This window comes from Chlamydotis macqueenii, chromosome 15 (genome assembly GCF_036417535.1).
Source record: "Chlamydotis macqueenii isolate bChlMac1 chromosome 15, bChlMac1.mat, whole genome shotgun sequence".
Classification (NCBI taxonomy): domain Eukaryota; kingdom Metazoa; phylum Chordata; class Aves; order Otidiformes; family Otididae; genus Chlamydotis; species Chlamydotis macqueenii.
In genome coordinates, this window is record NC_141570.1 from 2,776,302 (window position 1) to 2,799,826 (window position 23,525).

The 23,525-nt window shown below is 45.9% G+C and overlaps 1 protein-coding gene across 4 annotated transcripts in view; it reads left to right on the forward strand.

The window, feature by feature from the left end:
• The window catches only part of CACNA1H (calcium voltage-gated channel subunit alpha1 H), a 121,178-nt gene that overhangs the window by 75,792 nt on the left and 21,861 nt on the right, over positions 1-23,525 (forward strand). For 3 of the 4 annotated variants that reach the window (XM_086759382.1, XM_086759380.1, XM_086759381.1), the window contains exons 13-25: positions 2,545-2,635; positions 4,794-5,002; positions 6,693-7,127; positions 7,815-7,915; positions 8,332-8,455; positions 8,596-8,664; positions 8,774-8,958; positions 11,149-11,275; positions 11,834-11,959; positions 12,659-12,748; positions 13,304-13,517; positions 20,901-21,052; positions 23,344-23,453. In XM_086759382.1, the coding sequence (XP_086615508.1) occupies positions 2,545-2,635; positions 4,794-5,002; positions 6,693-7,127; positions 7,815-7,915; positions 8,332-8,455; positions 8,596-8,664; positions 8,774-8,958; positions 11,149-11,275; positions 11,834-11,959; positions 12,659-12,748; positions 13,304-13,517; positions 20,901-21,052; positions 23,344-23,453 (2,033 nt within the window). The remainder of the gene's footprint in view (positions 1-2,544; positions 2,636-4,793; positions 5,003-6,692; positions 7,128-7,814; positions 7,916-8,331; positions 8,456-8,595; positions 8,665-8,773; positions 8,959-11,148; positions 11,276-11,833; positions 11,960-12,658; positions 12,749-13,303; positions 13,518-20,900; positions 21,053-23,343; positions 23,454-23,525) is intronic. The other variant, XM_086759383.1, reaches the window with a different exon arrangement.

A 23,525-nucleotide genomic window follows, 5' to 3' on the forward strand; every position in this document is an offset into this window, starting at 1 on the left:
CTTAATGACTGGAGCTCATGCTAACACTGTTTATTTCCAAATTCTAAAATCTGTGCTAAAGTAATAGATTTTCCTGAACTGAATCCAGAAGCAACCAGTACAGCTGGCCATATGGTAGCTCAGAGTATTCAGTAGCCAGATGTGTCAGATATCCTCAGATTCCACCAAGCAGTACATCTGGGTGGAAAAAGAAGACATGCCAGGGAAACCCAAACGGACAATAACCAGCACGTGTGACTCGACTGACTGGAAACTGCTCCTGCTCAAGCAACCTTGCATTTAGGCACAGAGAGCCCTTGTACAGCAGTTTTTGCATCCTTTGTTCCTGATTACTTTAAGGCAGAAGAAAGTTTTCTCTGCTTGGCAGCCTGGCAGTCTGCAGGTACCTTTGTACGACACAGATCCCATTCCTCACCTGCCCTCTTGGAGGCTGAACCGCCTGCCAATGTGAGCCAGAAATGGGCAGCCCCATGCAATATTCTGAGCGCATGATTGCAGCCCTAGCCAAATGGCTGTTGTTTCCTTCCTCAGGCCTAATGGCTCCTTTCGGAGCTGTTACGGACCATGATTTAAATGTGTGTGAGGAGTATTTTTCAAAGCTTGTATTATTGACTCAACACTGCCTCAGAAAAGGCCAGCAACCACAGGCATGACCTTTGCAGGGCGCATTTTGCTCTCCACTTCCATTTATTATAAATCCTGACATTAAGCCTATGGGCTTGTCAGTTGTCTCATAGTGAGGTATTAGCTGTGCTACAGAAAACCCTTCTCAGAGCTGTATTTCAGCTACAAGGGCTCCATTCAAGTCTTGCACTTAAAAATGCATAACTTAGCTCTGGTTGTAAACCAAAGATGTTTACAGTCTCCTTGGACAACTCCTAGGAAGAAGTATCAGTGGAGCTGGGTTTTCTTTTGTCATCCCTGAGTTCTGTTGATATGTTGAGAATATGGGCAGAAATTATTGATTTGACCTCTTTGACTTTGCCCTCTTACAGGGGGATGCTCTTAGAAGTTATGGAAGACACTGAGGTGCACTTCTCCTCCCTTTGCTCAGGTGTTTCTTTTACTTGGATCGAGAATCACTCTGGGAGACTTGTGCAGCTAAAAGGGTGCACATTAGAGCTGCTCCAGGCTCTGAACCATCAGCAGCATTTCAGCAAGGACACTAAAAATTGTCCTGTGAATCAGAGTATGCAGTCTCAGCTTGATCTCAGGTTCTGATCTGCCTGTGGAGCAAGTTTGGCAGGAGTATCCCTGGAAAAGAATAGGCTTAAATGGCCACAAAAGCATTTTTAGTACATTTGTACTTAGGACACAAGCAGCCAGGCTCCAGATAGGACTATGATTGCTTATTTATGCTTGCTTTGTTCCCATGTCATTTTGAAATCTACCCCAGAGCTGCTCTGGAAAAGCAGACAAACCTTCCAAAATTATGCAAGTCTCTCATCTACTCTGCTCTAGTGCTTCTGCTCCAAAACAGAAGATTAATAAGGGAGCTTAAGCCTTTCAGTCATCCTGTCTATTTGGCTGCACCAGTTAGCAATTCATCACAGCTGAAATTAAGTTCACTGCCACTTCAGCACCATGTCTCTAGAAACCATGGTGATTTGTTCAGGCATCAGTTAAGGAATTGTGCTTCTTCTTTCTGGGATCAGTTGCTTTGATCCAATCATTTGCTGTCAATTTGCCCAGCTTTTCTGCAGTCTTGATGGATCAAGCCAGAGTCATGCTGACAGCCTGTTAGAATCTCTCGTCTCTGCAGACCTCTTCCAGCAGAGAAGAACCTGACAATAGCTCTTCTGTCCCAGGCTTGTACATTATTTAGGCTGATCATTTTTGGTAGCAGAGGCAGATACGTATGAAAGGGAAAAATAACTGGACTTCCAGGAGAAAAGCCAGTCTGAGAGTGGTTGGCTGTTCTCTGTCCTGAGATGACGCCGTGCTGCCAGGCAAGCTGCCCTCATTCCCTTCTGCCTCAGCTTCAAAGTTGCCAAGAGATTTCCCAATACAATCGCGATCACCAGCCAGCATGAAGAAAGCAAATCAGGGCTGAGTTTTCAGATCTAAGTCAAATTTACAGTGCTGTCCAATAAAGAAGAAAAACCCTTCAACATCCTTTGACATGAAAACCTAAGTGCTTTCAGCTGGGATCATGAAGAGTGCAAATCTGGAAGCCCACAATGCCAACTTTTTAGTCACTCCTGTGATTATAGCTGCACTTTCGCGTTCTCCCCTGGGACGCACTGTTCAGTGAGGCTGGGCACAGTGTAGGAAACACAACGACATTACTGGAACAGTCATCACAATCACATCATCCTTCCTTCCAAGTACGAAAATGAATCAAAACAAGGAAGAGGGACTTAGCTGGGGTCATTTCCCGGGGCAAAATGAGAGGGAATTCGGCATTCTGCCCTCCTGGTTCTTGGGGCCACACTTAAACTAACCATGGGGAGCTGAGGTATCTCTGAGCTGCTGAGTAATCCAAAAGGCCTTTGTGCTAAAGCTTAAATGAATTGAGTCTGTTAATTATCCTTCTCTCTGCAGGGTGATGCCAATAGGTCAGACACAGATGAGGACAAGACATCTGCCAACTTCGATGACGATTTTGAGAAGCTAAAAGACCTCCGAGCAACAGGTAGGATTTTGTCTTTACATTTTCCCAGGAATCTGAGAGCTACAACTCTGCTTCCACTTCTTTTCACAGAAACTTATGGGGGAAAGTGGAAGAATACATTTTATTTGGCAGTTAATCTGATAGCTGTGTTAACAGAGCAGCTATGCAAAAAGTGGTGGGAAAGCTAAATGAGCGTTGATATTTCCTTTAAACAGATGTTTCTCTGATTTAAACTATACTAGAATATGTAAATATGTCTCATCATTTCTTCTGTATCATCACCACAGAATGGTTTGCTGACAGCGATATTCTCACGCTACTTCTCAGCAGCTTTTCAAATCAATCATGTTCTCATCTGTTCTCTTTGATTTCTCACACAAATGCATTGAGGTGAGGTTTGATTGATGGAAATGCTGCTGTTCATTTGTGTTACAGGAGGGCCTGGCAATTGATTTGAGGTAAGGCCACATTGTACTAGTGTGCTACACATGTAGAATGGTAGGTGACAGCCTTCAGTCTGTAGAGTTTGCAACCAGATAGGGAGGAAGGGATCACGTATTTTAACAGAGGGCGTAGCATGATGGTAAACAGGAGCCAGTTTAGTTCCTCTGTACTTTTATTCTTGGCTTGAGCTCTTGTTAGGATTACTTTAAATGCTTCTAAACCAGAACTCGTTTCAGCTAAGGAAATGATATTGATTGTGGTAAGCAGATGGAATTCAGCTGAGGAAGGGGCAGAAATAATTTGTTGGAGAAGCTGAGACAGAGCTGGATCACAGCAAGGTGATGGAGCTGCTCAGTCTGCAGATGAAGGAACAAATTCCAAACACTGAGTGATCAAATGAATGTCTATTGCAAATAATTGGGAAGGAATCCACAGCACCAACTATGCACCAGCTTTGTACCAACTATTTGCTGAGCAGCTTCAAATAATAAGAGAGTTCTAGGGGAGATAAATATTGTCACCTCTTCTCAGATAATACAGGAATAGAAAACAGGGCTGAACTTGCCATCAGTCAAAGTCCATGAGTAATTGTGTGTCTCCCTAAGCCTCCTAGGTGCCAACTAGTGACTAAACAGCATAAGGACATTAACAAATCTATTACAATGTCGTTGGTCTGTGAACAGATACGCTGGCAGGAGGAAGGTGTATTGCAGATTAGCAAATTTTGAGCTGGATCTTCCACCCCTCAGAGTGAATGGCAGTGTTCCCATTGACTTCTGCGGTGCAGATCAGGTATTTGTGCACAAGCCAGCAGCTAAGCAGATGATACAATAGAAGCACACTGCATTACAAAAGCAGCCAGTGGAAGAAAAATAGCAGGGGTAAGGCACTCGGTTGAATTTCTCACTGCAGACTTGTACTTCTTTCTTGCTGGTCGCAGATGCTCCCATCCTTCCCCTCCGTAAGAATGATTCTGCAGTCATTAAACCAGAACCCACTAAGCCCCGTAAAACAGGAGCTAGTTCAACTTCATTTCTGTGTTTGAAATTAGGCTTTTGGTTTTGAGTATTACGCCACTCCGTAGGGCTGGAGGTGTTCTGTCTGGTTTCCCTTCAGTGTGAATGTGATTTGTGCAGTCTGTGCTTGCCGTACAGCTGAAATAGATGCTCTCTGCAATTGCCACAGAGATGCACCTTTAGATTTCTCTGTTACAGGAGGTTTACTCTTCTAGATGGGTGGGTGTGTAAAAGCAACTTCCATTTCCTCTTGACTGAACAGATGACTGAAGACAATGACTGATGTTTGCTTAGTGCCTTCCCCATGAAGGAACTTGGAGCACATCAGAACTGCAGGAAAATCTCTCAGCAAAACTGTATAACAAGGAGAAGAGATTAACTTCCTAGGGTGAATTTAGCCAGTCCTCAGTGTCCTTTCCCTGGAAACTCTCTCCCAGTCCCCCAAAATTGTAACTCCACTCTAAATCCCAAGAAACAGTGAACAAAAGAAGCTTCTTTTGGAGGGCAACGAGTTCCAAGTCCAGGCAGGGCTGAAGGCCTCTTAAAAGGTTGTGACATTTGCCTTATGCCTTTCAACAGGGTGGGGGTGATCTTATTGCCTGCAGCTTTTCATCTCCATTTGGCAGAGTTCCTAGAAGACTCAAGGAGCAATGTCTGTTTTGAAGAGTGATAGCTGTAGCTGAGCGTTTATCTCTTATCCTCTCTCCCCTTCTCTCCAGAGATGAAGATGTACTCACTTGCCGTCACCCCAAATGGACACCTGGAAGGCAGGGGAAGCATGCCGCCTCCTATAATCATGCGCACTGCTGCCACACCGATGCCTACACCAAAGTGTTCCCCACACATGGATTCAGTGCACACTTTTGTGGACTCGAGGAGAGGGAGTAACGCTTCGCTCGACCCCGTGAGCTACGATCAGAAGTCCTTGGTAGGTTCCTATTGCTAACAACTCTCCCTCAAGTGCCTGCAAGCGGCACAGATTGTGTGTGCGTGTGCACACGTGTGTGTACACGCACATGCGTTACTTGAAAGTGAAAAGGAGAGTGATAGAGATGAGAAGTATGTGGAAAGGCAGGAGGAGAACAGAGTCAAGAGGGAGAAATGAATGGGCATGCTGTGCTGGGGCAGGACAGTGACAACATAACAGTCAAGGACAGTAAGTATGTGAAGAGGGGAGACAGGGATGTACTGGGATTCATTCTTTTCCTGCCTATTATCTGACTGGAAGTTCATGCCAAGCCACCTCACTGGAGAAACACAACCTGAGTGAAGTCGTAAGTTCATGCAGTTATTCCAGCAAACCCCTCTGAGGAGGAGCAGGCATCTTTTGCCAGCCACACTGGGCATTTTGTGGTGTCTCGGAGAAGCTGTCAAGTGTTCCTGTGAGGAGGAGGCCTGTTTCCCCTCAGTGTTTTAGGGTTGCATCTTGAATCCACCTTGTGTCAAGGGAAATGAAGCATTTGTCCTTACCAATGCAGCAGCTAAGCTCCAGTTACAGTACAGCCGCCCAGTTAAGGTATGAGCTGACCAATTGCCACCAGGCACAGCTCACGGAGCAGAGAGCTGGCTGGAGCTGACTGCTTTGGCCACTGATTGCATTTTGCCTGCAACAGGGGAGCGAGAGGGCAGCTCTGTGAAAACAGAGGGAGCAGAGTTAATAGACAAAGTGGATTGCTGCTGCTGCCTATCTGTCCCGTTCCTCTGCTCTGTAACTGCGATATCATGTTCAGATCAAGGCAGCAGACCGTGAAGGCACTTCACACAGAGACAGAGCCACTATCCCCATTGGTAAGCTGCTTAGTCAAGGTAATGCTTTTGAAAAGAAAATAGAGATGACTGTTGTTTGCCTTGGGGTTTCATGGGATTGTGAGTTGCTGGAGAGGGTTGTTCATCGTTTGAATCCTTTCTCTGAGAGCACGTCAGTGCCACTAGCCAAAGGAAGATGAAGCAGTCAGAGGAGAATGGTCCAACACTGAGAAAGAGGAGGAAGGCAGTTTGTCTCGTTTTGTGCTGAGAGAAAGCCATGGAGGAAAAAGGAGTTTTCCTTCTAGCTTTTCTGCTCTGACCTTAAGTGCTCTCATCCTGGCAGCTACCTGCCAGGCAAAGAGCACTGACACATTGGTTAGCGCCAGAAATCTGCTGTAAGAGAAACATCCATTCCACCTCCCTATGCAGCAAATTGAAATTAAAGTAATGCAAAAAGGGGCACTGTTTCCAACGGATGCTTGGGTGACTCAGGTGCCGGAGCCCCTTTGGAAGCCAGGGAAGTTTTGTACTGAAAATGCTTGAACAGGAGGAGAGAAAATGTCACTTCAGCCAGAGTGTCTTTGGGTCCAGTTTTTATGCACAGTTAATGCTGCCAGGACAGTAGGAAGTCATGCAGCACAGAGGACTGCAGCTGTGCTACAGGTGTAGTTCAGAGAGTACCTTCAGCGTGGGCTTAGCTGGGTGCTTGGCTCCCATCTCAAGGCATTGGCATGATGAAATCAGAGCAGTGAGGAAAGCTGGAAGGAGAAGACATGACTTGCAACAAGAAGGGTCTTCCAGTATGGGCAAAATGCCATATCCTTTGGCTTCCTCCTGCAAACAAACCCTCAAATGTCTTTCTCCTCTCTCAGTCCAGCCTTCGCAGTTCCCCTTGCGCCAACTGGGGCACCAACAGCAACTGGGGAAGCCGACGTTCAAGCTGGAATAGCCTGGGCAGAGCCCCGAGCCTCAAGAAGAAGAACCAGTCAGGAGAAAGAGAGTCCTTGCTCTCTGGGGAGGGGAAAGGTAGCACAGACGATGACTCTGATGACGCCAAGTCCAGCACAGTCAGTAGGCCCTCCTTGCACCGCCGAGCAGAGTCCCTGGACTACCGCAGCTCCCTGGACCTGCCTGAGCTGCTCCAGTTGCCCACCATGCGCCACTCGCTCAGTATCAGCCCCGTGGCCGTTCTGCCTGCCGAGTACCAAGACTGCAATGGCAAGATGATGCATGTCCCCAGTGAGTTCTTCCTGCGTGTGGATGGCCACAAGGAGGATGCCATGGACTATGAAGATGACATGGAGGATGTGAGTTGAGGGGGGAACTGGGTGTTAAGTGGCTTTTCTTCTCCAAGAAGGTTCATTAAAAATCCAGCCTGGAAATGTGTTACTGCCTAATGGCTGGTGTACACCACATGAATCCAGATTTGAGGGATGAGCCTCTGCTTCCTAAAAGGTTAGGGTTTTTTTAGCTACTGGGTTGGACTGTTACATTGCAGTGGTCTCTTACGAGATAAAACTGCAAGGGGATGTCTATGCATTTGCCTAGCTTTTGGACTGATTGAGATTGTTCCACTGGCCCAGGATGCCTCCAAAAACGAGCTGTAGCTGCAGCAGGTAGCTAATGTCTTTGCTCACAAGAGCTGTTTGGCATGTCAAAGGTTTGAAAGCCTAGGAAGAATATTTTCTACTTAACTTTTTGGTTGTTTGAGGCCTTTTTATTTTTGACACAACTTTGGATCTCAAAATCCCTGCCTAGACATCTTAATTTGTCATGTTCACATCTCACTGTACAGCAGCCCCTTTCTTCCACCCCTTTCCTCCATTTTGTTGGACAAATGTGACAATACCTGCCACAGCTCTGCCCCAAAAACCATGACTGCCTACATGCGCTATGAAATGCCATGTACTGCCCCCTTTCATGAAAGGACTGTGAAAGTTGAAGAGGCAGGAAAATAAAAGAGGAAGAAAAGGTGTTTCTTCTTTTCTGTGCAGAGTTACTGCTACCGGATTCGTAAGGTCCTGGAGCCCTACAAACCACAGTGGTGCAAGAGTCATGAAAACTGGTCCCTCTACTTGTTTTCCCCACAGAATCGGTAAGAAATCCCAGTGAAATGCCAGCCCACCAGGTTTTTGTGGTAATGGAATACTACATTTCTAGCTAGCCTTCCCTTGAGAAAAATTCTTCCCCGATGCAGAAGCACTGAGAGTTTTAGAAATCCAGTTCCTGATTTTCAGATGACTTTGTTATGTGTGGGCAGAATTGTTGCATGGTTCACTCCATGCCTGTCTAGGAAGAAGAGAGGGGTTAAGCAGCATTAATACTAGCGTTTATTAAATCTTGTTTACTCCATTGATAATAATGGCTGAAGCTTGTAGAGAGACTAGCTCACCACCTGGGCTGATGCTGGTGGTACCGCTGCTGAAGGCTTTCGAAGATGTGCCATTCAGGTGGGAGTCTCTTGCTGACCCAGACATCTGAAGGATATTTTTCTCCCCACCATTTCTTCAGGTTCCGAGTAATGTGCCAGAAGGTCATTGCTCACAAAATGTTTGATCATGTGGTGCTGGTCTTCATATTTCTCAACTGCATCACTATAGCACTGGAGCGGCCAGACATAGACCCACACAGCACGGTGAGTACCTGAGACATTTTCTTCCTTGATCCAGCATCCAGATCTTAGTCTCATCAGGGCAAGACCCTGCAAGATGAAAGATCTTCATTTTCTAACATCTTTAAACAACTTGCCTCTTTTTCTTGTTCTCTGTGTTACAGGAAAGGGTATTCCTAAGTGTTTCTAATTACATCTTCACTGCAATCTTTGTGGCTGAAATGATGGTTAAGGTAATTACATCTTCATCCCACGGCCCATAGTGACACCTGGCAAAGACCAGAACATGACATAGTTATGATCTGGGTGAAGATTTAAATGTCTCTCTTCTCCTGACTGTAGGTGGTAGCTCTTGGCTTTTTCTCTGGGGAGAACACCTATCTGCAGAGCAGCTGGAATGTCCTGGATGGAGTCCTGGTCTTTGTATCCATCATTGACATTATTGTCTCCATGGCATCAGCAGGTGGAGCTAAGATCCTGGGTGTCCTTCGCGTTTTGAGACTTTTGCGGACCTTGAGACCCCTCCGGTACGTTCACCGATAGGGTGGCTGGGTTTGCTTTGTGTTGATAAATCAAGGAGTTTGAAAAGATGCACGTGATCCATCAAGGTCTTGCTTAATAACACAAAAAGGTGTAATGCAGTATGGGTAGAATCATCTTTGGGGAGCTCTTATCTAGTGAAACTGTTTGAAACTAGTGAAATTAGTTATAATATAATTCATCTTCACCAGTATGGAAAAGAGCGGATGGAATTTGGAGTGAGAGGTGTTATCGTACTCAGGCAGTTAGTGCAGTGAATGCCTCCTTCCCGCTGCATTTTAATCATCGTTTTACAAATCAGTCTGGCTCCTTGTTAAACTGCATCACCTCACAGTCATTCCCAAGCAAAGAGGTCGCGTTGGCTGGGAGAACATTTGCAATTGAACAGGTGCTGACAGTAGTTTGATAAGCTCCAGCATCCATACCTGCTCTCCCGTGCCTGCATACCTACCATTACTGCGAAACAATTTAGCTCTCAGGTAAGAAAAGGAAGGGGAGATGCTTTCAGTGTTTGAGAAAAGGAATAAAGAGAATTTGTCTTTTGTTTACGATTATGCAATAACAAGGAGAGTTAGTGCTTGGGGGATTTTTATCAGCTCACAGCTCCTGTTCTATTTCCGTCCTGCCTGGCGAGAAACACGAGCCTTTTTTCATGAAGTTTCAGGGGAAATAAGATAGGCACCTCCTGAGACCTGTAGGCTTTCTGATGAAAAGCCGCTTGCTTACGAGAGTAATAGGAAGAGGCAATCTTGTTTAGGCCCCTGACCACAAGAACAACAGCTATTTGTCTGCTCCTCTGTATTTCCTTAGAGACAGGTGACTTTGTGAGCGTTTCTGTCTCCTCTCTTGCTCCCATGCTCTGTTCTGCTGGTGACATTGGGGTCCCCTCGCAGCGCTGGCTTACCAGGAGCTGCTCTGGGTCACCCTGGACAAGCCTCGGTTTGGCAGCACCTCAGGACACCTGTCTAACACACAAAACTAGGAACAGAAATCAGGGCATAGGCAATTCATAAGCAAATGTAAGGGAAAAAAAGGAAATTGGTCTTGGAGAATAACTAGGCCAGATGCTATTAATAGAGAGGAATTCATCACCTCTCACGATGGCTTCACTTATCACAGCCTCTTCTAAGATTACTCCAGGGACTGTTCCCAACACATTGTAGGTGCAGTTCAGACTGCCACATTATTTGCTGCCAAACAAGGCCTTATTGAAATGCTTTGTCCCTGCAGCATACAGCTCTCCTCTTTTCTCGGTGTTTGGCAGGCATGAAGGCATCGTTAGCCATGCAGGCTCAAGCTACCTGCAAAGACTCATACCCTCTCCCCTCTACAGGCCCCTCCTTTAAAAAAAGCTTCTATGTTCTTCAGTCAAAACACCTTCCCAGAAAAGCTTGCTTGGGCTGGTTACATTATGTGTGCAAACACGTTTTTCACACGCCCATGGGAGAGCCGTTCTCCAGGCACTCATACAGGAAAGGAAAACTCTTGTTCTCCATAACGCCCAAAAGCTGCTTCAGGCCGTGCTCAGAGCATGTCTGGCCTCTCACAGCGAGCAAGCAAGCTGCTTTTTAATGGGATGACCCTTTGGCTGTGGAGCTGTTGATCACAAGTTCCTGTTAGCCAAGAGTCGCTTCAGGAACTAGTTAGGCAACAAATTGGAATTACTTTGTTTGAAAAGTTGTCGTGGGGCCCAGGCCAGTAGTGCAGGGGAGCACTTACGCCTGGAGAAAGAGAAGACATGCTCTCTAGTACCACTGTGACGCTGCTTACACGTGTGTGTTAGGAAGCAGGCTCCTGCCTGGTGTTTGCCCCTCTGCTTGGACCAGAGAGACCTCAGAGGGGAGGGGATCAGCTCTCTGCACTGAGGCACAAATAGCCCTGTAGCGAGAACCTCTGTGATATTCTGCCCGTAGAGAGTATTCCCTTCTCACTTCTACTGGTGAGCAATTGCCAAACACCCTGCTGACAGGGTATCTTGCACTTTTCAGATTCCATCTAATGTGACTGTGAACGTTCTGGTTGTCCAGATAAGTTAATAATTGTCTCTGAATGCTGCCGAAGGTAGAGGAGGGTTGTGTTAGCTTTACTGCAGCCCAAGCAGAGGCGGAAAAGCAACCATATCATAACAGGGCATGCATAAAAATTAAAAGCTTTATTGTTTTGCCATTTTTTTCCAGAGTCATCAGCAGAGCCCCAGGTCTGAAGCTGGTGGTGGAAACCTTGATCTCCTCCTTGAGGCCTATTGGAAATATTGTTCTCATCTGCTGTGCTTTCTTCATTATCTTTGGGATTTTAGGTGTCCAGGTAGAGTATTTTCTTCATCACGACCATCTGTAAGTGACTGCTGTAGAAGAGAAACTGCTTTTCTCACCACCTGGTGTTAAGGTGGAAGTAATGAGCTTAAATCTCTCCAAAGGAAGATTCCAGTTAGGAAAGAACAGCTAGGCCCTAGAATAAATGCTCATGCCTCCCTGATGAACAGATCTAAGCCTGCCTGAGGACAGGGGAAGGAAAAGGCAAATTCCCAAGATCCCTCCTGGCTCTGTGTGCTAGGATGTGTATAGTAACTCTTCCTCAGAGGGGAGAGTTGTCATCCTCCCTACAAGATGGGGCAGGCCTGCAGAATCACCTTCCTTCTGTGGCTGAGGCAATGCACAACAATATCTCCGGGCCTTAAGTTTCACCAGAGGTGTTCTCCTGCCGTGTGTGTTAAGACAGGTATCTGAGCTGGAAGGAAAGGAAAGGAATTCAAACTTGCAAACAGGTCTACTGGGGGGAAAAAAAAGATAAATCGGGAGACAGATTTTCCAAAAATGGCTTATTATTTGTTTTTTTTCTCTTTTTGTTGCTTCTCAAATACAGCTTTTTAAAGGCAAGTTCTACTACTGTGATAGTCCTGATGTAAAAAACATCACTACGAAGACTGACTGCACTAACGCACGCTACAAATGGGTTCGTCGGAAGTACAATTTTGACAACTTGGGACAGGTAAAGTCCTCCTTGGAGGGGTCTTCTGTAGCAGTTTTTAAAGGATGAGCACTTAAAATACATTCCTTGTGGAGGATGTGGAACCTCCATCGTAGGAAGTTTCTAAGAACGATGTAGGCATTCGTTTATGGGAAGCAAGCCTGACTTGGATAAATGAATCAGGTCACCTCTTGATCTTTTGCAGCCAGGCTTCCTAGAGTTACACAATTCCTTATTTATAGTTGTCTTAAAGCCACTGCTTTTGCATGCAGGCCCTCATGTATGGACCTCAGCTGTCACTTTGACTTCTAGCTGTTAACATTTGCAAATGAAAAAACTAAGGTGCTTTATACTGACTGAAAAGCAAAACAGCCTCTAGTAGGAACTGGGATGTATTATTGCTTTATAAAACCCCCTGACATTGGGCCAGCCTGATACTGATTTTTAATCATGCTTTGGTGACCAGAAAGCCTGATACCTGAGCAAAAGTGAGCCTATATGTGAGGGAAAAGGAGCATTACCAACCATAGTTTGCTTGCCTTTAAGCCAGATATGAAAATAGGTAAAAGCAAGCCACAACATATATTCCTCCCCCAGCTCCAGGCCAGATGATGTATTGTGAGCTGTGGATTGGTTTTGCTGAGCACTCTCTGTTGTTAGTTTCTTTTCTGGGGACTAATATGCAAGACCAATCTTTTCTGGTTTTTTGTTCTCTTTTAGGCCCTCATGTCCTTGTTTGTCCTCTCCTCCAAAGATGGCTGGGTGAACATCATGTATGACGGTTTGGATGCCGTGGGTATTGACCAACAGGTAAGTGTACTGCAGAGCCCAGATGTGTTGCTCTCAGAAGTTTGTGTGTTACGTGACATTTGCAAAGGAAAGTCCAGAGTCTTAGATGAGTAGTACCCCATCGAAGCTACAGTAACATTTTGTACTTAAATTTTCTCCTGCTTCTGGAGATCCCCTAACAACTGAGAAACATTAACCATGAGGATAAATCTCAAAAAAAAAAAAAAGCTGGAGCCTATCTTTATCTAAGATGATCTCACAGATGGGATGATGCACATCCACTGAAATTTATTTTAAGCTGTATGAAATAAATGCCAAAATAATTACATCTTGTAAGCCAAAATGTGGAGGCTAGGGTGAGTTTCACAACACAAGTCAAATTCTAGTCAGTGAGAAAATGAATGAGAGGAAACTATTTTGGGAAAAACCTCCTAACTCCTCCCAGCTCTCTCCTCCTCTCCACAAAATTTGTACTGTGCTGTCTTGTTGCTACAGAATGCCCAGTGTCCTGACTTACATATATCTTGTCTATGCTGCTTCTCCTCTCTCTTGTTTTTTAATTCCTCACCTCACCAGCCCATCCAGAACCATAACCCTTGGATGCTTCTCTACTTCATCTCCTTCCTGCTCATCGTCAGCTTCTTCGTGCTCAACATGTTTGTGGGGGTGGTGGTGGAGAACTTTCACAAGTGCCGACAGCACCAGGAGGCGGAAGAGGCCCGACGTCGGGAGGAGAAGCGGCTGAGACGCTTGGAGAAAAAGCGCAGGAGTAAGGAGATATACCTGTCTGGTCGGTAGACTGCATTACAAACCAAAATCTTTCTGAGCCCTGCCTGCTCCCAAAGCAAGACTTTAGTTTTCCTTTGGTTTTGTTTCCATGGGATTCAAGAGGCTGGTTTGCTTTGTTACCTCTTTGGCGGTACCTTAAGTCTTAGGTTGCCAACACCCTGGAATTGTCCTCTACAAGCCTGATGTAAAGCATTACCTGTTTACTTGGCTGAGGAGAAAATCCTCCTCCAAGCAGAGTCCTCTGTCACACTCTGCGTGACAGAGATGTCCCAAGCACCGAGTGGGAGCTCACGGTGTGACTGAGGGATGCAGTGAGTAAACAGCTGCAATGCTTGCTCAGTGTGTGAGGGCCGGTCCCGAGGGTAGCCCTGTGGCTTAACGTGCCGCTTGCATCTGATGATGGTGGTGGTTTGATTTATTAATCCTTTTCTTAGACAAAATAATTGCGATGCTTTTTAGAGTCCTAGCGCATGGCCCCGCATGCCACAAACATGCTGCATGAGGGCATGAACAAACCAACGGCCCTGGGGAGAGGAATGGAGCTCCAAGATGGGGCTGTCCAGAAAATTCTTCTCTGGAAGGCAGATGTCCATTACAAGAGATGCTTGTCCCATCACAGACTGGGGGAGCCCTTCACTGCTGAGCAGTGTACTGGGACTCAGTTTGAACTTTCAGTCTACATGGAAATACTGGCCAGATGGAGGGTTGTTAGGGTGCAACAGAAGGCCTTTAGCTGAAATCTGCTTCTTAGTAGATCTAGTGGGGACCATCAAACCAGAGCAGAAAAACACCTGAGCTTGTGCTCCTTTCCTGACCCAAACCTTTCCAGGGGTTCTCATGTATTAATTCAAAGCTCCACTGCTCCTTGGCAGGCTCCACCAGGGACAAGCTGCCTATAGTGGTGGGTGTTCCCAGGGAAACTGCCAGGAAGCCAGACACGCCAATTTCCAAGCCAGTTTTGGTGAGCAGGGATAGCCTACATGAGATACTGGCAAGCATTTTTTAGAAGCAAGTGAGGAAACACAGCCTGGCCACTGCCATCAAAGATGAGGATAAGGCTTGAGCGCTTCTGGCCCTGCTTACCGCAGCAGTCCTGCAGCTCTTTGCCTGTGCTGCCCTGTGCAATCTCCTGTAAGGACCTAATGCCTCATTGTGACAAATGGCTAGTTGTCTCCCAAGCGTCGAGCCATAGGTATCCATTTTCAGCTGGGAAAGCTGCAGTTAGATTGGATAGTCTTTTGCCTGGCTCTAAGCACATAGCAGTCAGAGGCTTTGCTGGTAGAAACCCCAGCCAATTTCCTCCATCCATCCATGCTCGAGTCGGAAGACAGGCAGCTGTATCCCTTGCAGCTCAGCTTCTGCTCTTGTGGTCCTCTCCATGGGAGATCTCAAGCATTGAATGTCTGCACCATGGTCTCCATGGGGCCTTAATGACAGGCTGACCTGACACCACAGTGACGGCCAAGCCCCTTTCATTGCAGCTAGTTGTGAGTTAAGTGGCTGGGTTAAAATGAAATCTAGATCAAGCTAGCCAGCTGAAAACAGACATTGAATGTCTTCACAGATTTAGAAGAGTTCAAATGCAATTTCTTTTCCCTTTTCTTGTTTTGGTTTTTGAGTTTGAGGTTCCAGCTAGGATTAGAAGTGGAGATCCTGAAGGCAGCATTTTCAGCACAGTAAGATAAATCAGTTTCAGATTCTCAAGAGTCTCCTCCTGCTTGTGCAGTGTTTCTACCCTGATGTGCTGACCCAAGGAGACAGATAAACTCAAAATTTATAAGAAAAAAAAAAAAGCCTATTTACAATTAAGCATCCTTGGAGAAAATAGACTGGGGCGCAAGTAAGGAGGGATAGCTTAACCACAGCTAGTTGCTATTCCTGATTAGTGAGTAAATCTTATTACAAGCCTGTCTGTGGCTCGCTGCTTAGACATCGAAAAGAGCCAGACCCTGTCAAAGTGATGGACGCTGTTACATTGCCCCTCTTTATCCAGCTATCTCAAAGGACAGAGTCAAGGAGATATTTCAGCCTGCAGACCCAAGCGTTGCACAGATGTGGGTTGTAACATTTCACTGAGAGCACGCAGGGAGGAGGACAGCTTTCTGGAAGGAGATCAAGTCCAATATAGCAATGGAGAGGCTAAATGTTTGGCCGTGTGCTGGGCTTCCAGGAGGTTACCTCAGATCATCCGGCTCTGAGGTCTCCTGCCTCCTCTGTTCAGCATGGACAGTTTGGCATCCAAGTTTGAGTTGTTAACAAGGTGAAATCAAATATCTGATACACATTTTGGAAGATTACATGTTAAAGGATTTTTTAAAAATTTAAATGGGAGGAGTTTTCACCTTCTGAGTAATTTAGAAGGTGGTGGATTTGGTGAAAAAACATGGCAGACTCAGAAAGATGTGAGATGTGGTTGTGGTGTGCGTGGCAGAGTCTCTGTGGGAGAGTGTGTGCATGTGCAGGCATGGGATGCTGCTGGTGGGATGGCGGGCTGGCCAGCTTTCCCCATGGCTCAGCGCTGTGTTTCACCTTTTTAGAGGAGCAGGTGAGAGGCCAGTCCCCACGGGGTAGGATGGCACAGGAGACCAGTGACTCTGTGGAGGAGCAAGGAGCCTACATTGGGAAGAGTAGCAGAGTGCCCTGCTTTTCCTGTAGCTGCCATTTCTAGCATTTGGCCTGAAGAGACCGTAAGGGGAGGAAGAATTAGGGCTGTTAAGAAGAGTAAAATCCAGCATAGCTAGCAGATGTACTATCTGAGCAACTCCCGTCCATCTGGACTCGCCCTGTCTGCCTGGCATCTTGTCTTTGTGTCCTGTCTCCTGTCTGTGTGTAGCAACCCTGTGTGTGTTTCTGTGCATTGAGGTCTTTGCACATCTGTAGGTACCTACACACACAGAAATGCACCATCGAGCCGTGGTGGGCCAGGGCCAGCACTGAAAGAAGGCCCTGGGTTTGCCGGTTAACTCTGCTCGCGTGAGAAAAGAGGGCAGGGGATTGAATACGGTGTAGAAATGCATCTGATGTCTTCTTAAGGCAGAATTGCCCAGCGTGCTTTTTCACGTGAAGGTAAAAATTCAAGATAAACTAGAATATTTTTCTGACACAGTCACTACCTCCATCTACTGTATCTACTATGTAAATAAGTGTAGTGTAATTTAATAATCCTGCAGTTCCTAACCTTTTAATGAAGCTCTCAGAAGACACAGACTGAAAACAGCATCCTCAGATTAAAGTTTTTGATTAAAACCACATGGATCGGTTTGATCTCCTCTGCGTTCAGGATACTGGGCCAAATCCAGCCCGCCTGTATCCGCTGTGAAGCCAGCAGCCACCGGCCCACCAAGCAGAGCGTGATGTCGGGTCAAACGCAGGCAGTACCCTGGGCTTCAAAGGCTGCAAGCGGGGTCTGGGTGACACTGTGTGCCGAAAGCAGCGCAGGCAATGCTGGAAAAGCTGGAAATGCCTGAGGCAGCCCAGGGGAGGCCCTAGCTGGGGAGCAGGGAGTGCCTCTCAGTAGTGTCACTCAGTCTCTGGTCCCTGGGAAGACCCCAAAAACTGAGAACTGAGAAAAGGCAAATGCTTTTTCCTGATTTCCGCTCTGCACGAGAGGAGCGTGGCCACAGCTGTGTTTCTCCGAGGCATTTCCCAGCGCAGAGCTGAGCTTCTGGGCACTGTAGAAGGAAGAGGCCAGTTTTGGTTTAAGACCCAGCATTGACCCCTGTCAGAGCCCTGACCGTAAGCCTTCCTCTCTAGGGGAGAGCAGTCGTGGGCAGCACACAGCGGTATTTAAATCAGCCCATCCTCTCAGTGCCACAGCCATCTCTGTATCCAGCAGAAACATTTGAGCTGTAACTAAAATTTTGGGCACTGCGTATTTGAGTGCTTAGTATTTCCAACTAGGGAATTATCAAACCATCTTGCTTTTTTTTTTTTCCAGGCAGCTGCAGGTATAGAGCTACTCTGTGCCAAGCATGCATATAAACCCATTAGGGCTTCCTAATGTTTCATGCAGAGGAGAATAATGGAGAAGCTGTAGCTAGCAATTGTAATGCCAAGCTAAATGCTTTTAAGCTAGGAGACAGTGCTTCATTAATTTTCATGTCAGCAGAATTACAAGCAAAGAGGTTTAAATACTCTTCAGAGAGGGGAGATTCAAGCATTAGCCAACATTTAGAAGAGGGGCTGAGAAAGGACTGTGGTTTCCTTTTGCATATGTTTGATAGTTTCTCCTTTCCCTCCTGCATTTCCACCAATTCAAACCATCAGCTGCAGCTGAAGGGACACTTGTCTGTGTTTGATGTAAGTGTCCTAGTTGGCTGATTGGAGTCTCATCCCAGAAACCATTTCCCTGGAGAAACCAGGCACAGGTTACCCTTTGCCTGCTGTAATTAATGGTGCACTGGATCCCCCCGTTTGCTGTGCCCGCGTCCCCACGGTCCACTGTTCTCCTCGTACAGGTTCTCCTGCAGACCCCACGTCTCTGGTTGAGCAGGCTGTAGCAGTAGGTGTGTGCAGTGAATCCTTACATCCAAAATGGGGAGAATAACATAGTATATTCTCACTAAGAGGTAAAAATGTGTGTCTGAACTGAAAGGAGGCCAGAGGTACTTGCTGTGCTGTTGACTGAAGGAAAACTCCTGTTCCTAAAGGGACAGGGCAGAGCTGGGAGCCTTGGAGCTCTGAAACACAGCCCCCCTCCTGCTCGGAGAGGGTCAGAGCTGCAGTGAAGCTGTGCGGCTGATCTCTCACTGCTTTCATCCTGCTGCAGCCCCTCTGCCGTCATGGGATCGCCCCAGCCTAACACCAGCACCCGGAGAGCAGAAGCTGGCCTCGCCTTCCCGCACACCCCTGCTCGCTGCTGTTAGCCTTGCATGAGCGGTATCTCCTCTAATGGACATTGCGTGGGTTACTGCACTGAGCACGACTGTGTTGTGGCATGTGTTTCAATGCATTGTGGACTTTATCCCAGACTGTCCTTGTATGTGTCCTCCCTGAAGAAGTTTCCTTTTCATCTGTTCACCTGGCTTCAGGGGTGTAGCGCATCCTAAATGAGTAACGCATTTCCTAGCGCTCCCGCGTCCCGGCTCAAGGTAAACCTGTCCAAAGTCTTCCGAGCAACCAGTTGACCAGGCATAGCCAGTGCTGGGCTCTGACAAAGTGTGCAGGCACAGACCCCTGAGACATTTCCGTGCAGTAAAACGTACTCACCTTTATGGCTGGATGGTTCCTCCTTATTATTTGTACACCCAGCCTGTGTAAAGAGAGAGCTGTGTTGCTGACAGGCAGCCTAGAAGTTTTTCTGTTCAGCAGCTTTACAGTGGAAGATGTCTTCTTGGGAGTATGCTTTAGAATTATATAAATAGTTTATAAAATGTAGCAAACACCTGATCTTTTACTGAATAGCTAATCAATGGCTGCCTTTGGGCTGATTAGAGAGTAGATGCCGTCACCTACAGCCCGTTTTCCTTACATGCTGGCAGCCAGTGTATTCACACACTGCCCTTCGCTGCTAATTGTTATTCTGAGATCCATTAATCAACCGTTAGTCATTAATAAATAGTCCCTTAATATAACATTTGACTGTTTGAGGTATTCTCAGACCTCACGACAAGCTGATTTTTTGCATTCCCAAGAAGACACTTCCAAAAAAAAAAGAAAAATATGTCATAATCCTGAATACACATGAAAGCACATTGTACAAACTTACATAAATATTATACTGCAATGTTTTAATTATTATTTTTTAGACACACCAGAAGATTAGCTGAGCTCAGTAACAAAGACAGCCCTACCAGACCAAGATGACTAGTAGGACTAAAGCACGTGAAAGCAACAGAAAAATTTATTCAGAAATAATTGTATTTGCTTTCATCTTCTTTTCCCACACCCATTGTCAGAAAAAAAAAAAGTCTGGGTGACCCTAGTCAGAAAGAAATGTTTTACAAATGCCTCCACTCCACTTTTAACTACCAGAAGAAGTAGTGGTTGAAAGAGAGCAATGGATTCAATTTCCCTTTATCCACTTTATTTTAGGGTTTTGGACTGTAATCTGGCATCAGTTGTGCTACCGAAAAAAAAAACCAAAACATTTCAAGATTCACTCCATCTGAAAGATATTAGCAAGATGAGAGGAGTGGAAGATGTATTTCAGGGGGGCATAGAGTACTTTTGAACTTGCTTCCTTCCTTATTTTTAAGGTGAAGCAAGTCCTTTTTCCCAGCTCCTCATGCCTTTAAAGCTGAATTTGCTGGAGCATTTGAAAAAAACAAAACAAAACCCCTGCTTTGACTTAGCATGACCCAATATGTCTCTTCCACTTGCAAAATCTACAGTAATGCTGACTTCGGCCTTAAGTACATTCTTTGAATATTTACATTTCTTTAGTTTGAAAAGAATGCGACTCCATCCGAGTGCCCACAGCCATCTTGTGGTCACAGGCTAATTTGAGAGAGACACACACAGTAAATACAATTTGGTCACAGGGCAGCGTCCAAACTCTCCTTGGAACAGCCCCGGGAACTTGGTCACATGCAGAAATTCCCCATGTCAAAGAGAAGAAAGGAGGAGCCATGACCAGAGGCAGAGATATAAAATTCATGTGGTCATAGCCTGAATGTTTTTTTCAGATGCAACTGTGCCCTTGGTTTTATATTTCCAGAGGAGCTTGTGCTGATCATCTTTATAGAAACAAACGCTGAGCACCCTGCTCCATTGCTGTTGATGCTCTCCTGTGTGCTACTAACCATCACGCATGTGTCCTCCTTTGCCACAGGCATCGCTCTGTTTTCTTTAGCGCTTTAAAATACCACAAAAGCCTTCTGTCACAGAAGCTGAGCTCAGGTTGTGTTCTTCTCTTACATGGAACATCCCTGACATCAGTGGGATTAGGAGAGATGCATATCAGAATTCAGACCGATGAGACCTGCCCTAAGCCTTTCCTCTAAACTGGAGTTGAAGCTTTGCTGGACTTGAAGCTTTTCTCTTGGCTTTGGGTCTCATTTTCATCTTGCTTCTCGCCCTTTCTGGTTTGTGACAATAGTCCCGTTGTTAAGTGAAGAAGTTGTCCTCTAGCCTGAGACAGAGCAGTAAGGACAGAGAGCACTTTGGAGGAAAAAAGACCTACCTGTCAAAGCTGTGGAGGTCCCCCTTGCAGGCACAAGAGCTTTGGCTCAGCCTGATAACCTCACTGTGATTCCTGAAGGCCTCATATCCAGGTAGAAGCACTTGGCCATTTCAGGTAGCTTACTTGAATTGGTTCTCCCACAGGCTTTGCCCTGCATCCAGGTGTGTGTAAGACATGACCCACAGGCCACGTTGTGATGGCTGCCAACCATACAGCAGGGCCTGTGTTCATTGCATTGCCTTTCTTTCTCTTTTTCTGTAGAAGCCCAACGTAGGCCTTACTACGCTGACTATTCCCCAGCACGGAAGTACATTCACACCCTCTGCACCAGCCACTATCTCGACCTCTTCATCACATTCATCATTGGGGTCAATGTCATCACTATGTCAATGGAGCACTACAACCAGCCAAAGGTAAGAGCCACTCGCCTAAAGGGGGCCCGCAAGAAAACTGGAGAGGGACTTTTGAGAAGGGCGTGTAACGACAGGAGAAGGGATAATGGCTTTAAACTGGAAGAGGGTAGGTTTAGATCAGACATAAGGAAGAAACTCTTTACTGTGAGGGTGGTGAGACACTGGCACAGGTTGCGCAGAGAGGTGGTGGATGTCCCATCCCTGGAAGTGTTCAAGGCCAGGTTGGATGGGGCTTTGAGCAATCTGATCTGGTGGAAGGTGTCCCTGCCCAGGGCAGGGGTTTTAGAACTAGATGATCTTTAAAGTCCTTTCCAACCGAAACCATTCTATGATTATCAGCATGTCAGCTGTGAGACACAGCAGCATGGGGTAGCAGAGGACCTGAGGACCATACACATTTCCTTGGGATGCCATTGACCAGTGAGGTCTGCAGCCAGCCCTGCTTCCCTGGGACCTGTGTTTGAAAGCCTCAGCAGGCTCCAGGCTCAGCACCACAATCCATCTAACTCTAAGCCAGCTCTACCATTTGGGAGTCACTTGCCTCAGCCAAAAGCTTGATTTCCCTGCTCTTGCATAAAAAAAAAAAAAAAAAAAAACAGAGAATAAGGCTAGCGGAGAGTGAACTAAACTTTTACTAGGAAAAGACCAGTCCAAATATTTCCTCTCCTGATCCCAGTCATGACTGACCTTTAGACTGTAAAACAGTCCAGAGTTTTAGAATATTCCATTAACAGATACAAACATTAAGTTAATGCATGCAGAGCAATATTTCTTTTCCTCAATGAATTTAGAATAAACCAGCTCTTAAGTACAACTCTTTTTTATGTATCATAAAATCCTTCTTTCCCAAGGAAACCTTTGGCATAAATCATATAGCCTGTCCATTTGCTGCATGTATTAATCTTCCATCGCTTTATCGTTCGCAGAGCTCTAAGCTCAGTGTTAACTTTTCTAGTATTGCGTGGTTTGCCAGTTCACCTGCAAACACCTCCTGGAAGCTGAGCCAGAGGGACACCGAGCCACTTGTGTGTTTTACACCACCGCCCCCCGTGCTGTTCTGCCTCCATAATGCCTTTGCATAACAGCCTTTGTTTCGCATGCAAATGTTTTTTATCTAGATTTATTTATCCTTGGTTTATATTCATGTAAAACACAGCGGTGTAAATCTGAATGCAAACCATCAGGAATTATAGGAGAATTCAGGCTCAGGCAGTGTGCTTCAGATGAAACAGTAAATTGTTCCACATTCTTTCAAGTTGCCATTTTGTTTTAGGCACTGGGACAAAAATAGGGATAGTGGTGCATTGAGGAGTGCCAACATCTGAAAAACTTTCACCTCTTGTTCCTAAAAAATCAGTGCGTGATCATTCTGGGGTATCTGGGGTCAGCAAAGTACAGTCGCTGCACAAATGTGACAAGGAGAGCTTTCCTGTGACCTGAGGCTTCCTCTGCCAACAAAGCAGACATTACTTTCCAGACTCCTCTATTGCTTTTTATTTTCAATTGTGGTTTTGATGTTCATTGTTATCATTTTCTTATTGTAAGAGACCCATTTAACTAAGTTCTCTTTCCCTCCCTCCTCTCCTCAAACCCCTACCAACCAAAGAGCTGTTTCACTCTGTAACTATCTATTTTAAGGTCCCGGCAAGATTCTTTTGCTATTGTTGGCCTACAGTTCCAATGAAATCCGTTATAAACACTCATCATCCTAAAGTATAAACACTGCGGATGCCTGACTTCCGAGAGCAGCTCTATAGAGAGCGTGAACATTGCACCAAATATGGACATACTTTGCCCAGCTCTAAAGATGTAACATTTTTCAAGAAGGCAAGATTTAATCCATCTCCCACATTATTTATTTTTCTGAGCGTTTTAAGCAAAGCCATTGTCCCAAGGATTGCCATGCCAGAATAAAGAAATGATCCATCAAGTCTTTTATTCTACCCCAGACTAGGCAGTTCAGAAGAAGTAGACTTTATTAGGTGGGGTAACATTTTCTCTCTGTCCCAGGCTGAACAATTTGTGCGCTGGGGTTGGAGGATTGATAGCTTTTGACATTTTTAGCACAACTGGTATTAGTGCTTATGAGGTTTTTGTTTGCATCGGTGCCTAATCCTTTATTTGAGTTGTGCCGTGTGATTTAGTGCAGCTTTGTAACTGAGCTCTGCAAGCTGTTATGACTTTACTTCTTACATCTCTGTGCCTATGCCACCCTTGTGCCTGCCAGTCCCTCTGCAGGGCCTCTAGAAAGGGACAGTTTGGGCTGGTCTGACTGGTGTCTCTCTTTTCAGTCCCTGGATGAAGCGCTGAAGTACTGCAACTATGTGTTCACCATAGTTTTTGTGTTCGAGGCCGTGCTGAAGTTGGTGGCGTTTGGTTTTCGAAGGTTCTTTAAGGACAGGTGAGAGTATTTTGAACTCCTGTGCATTTGGGATAGAGCCGTATTGACCCAGTTCCAAAGCCAGATGCGGGG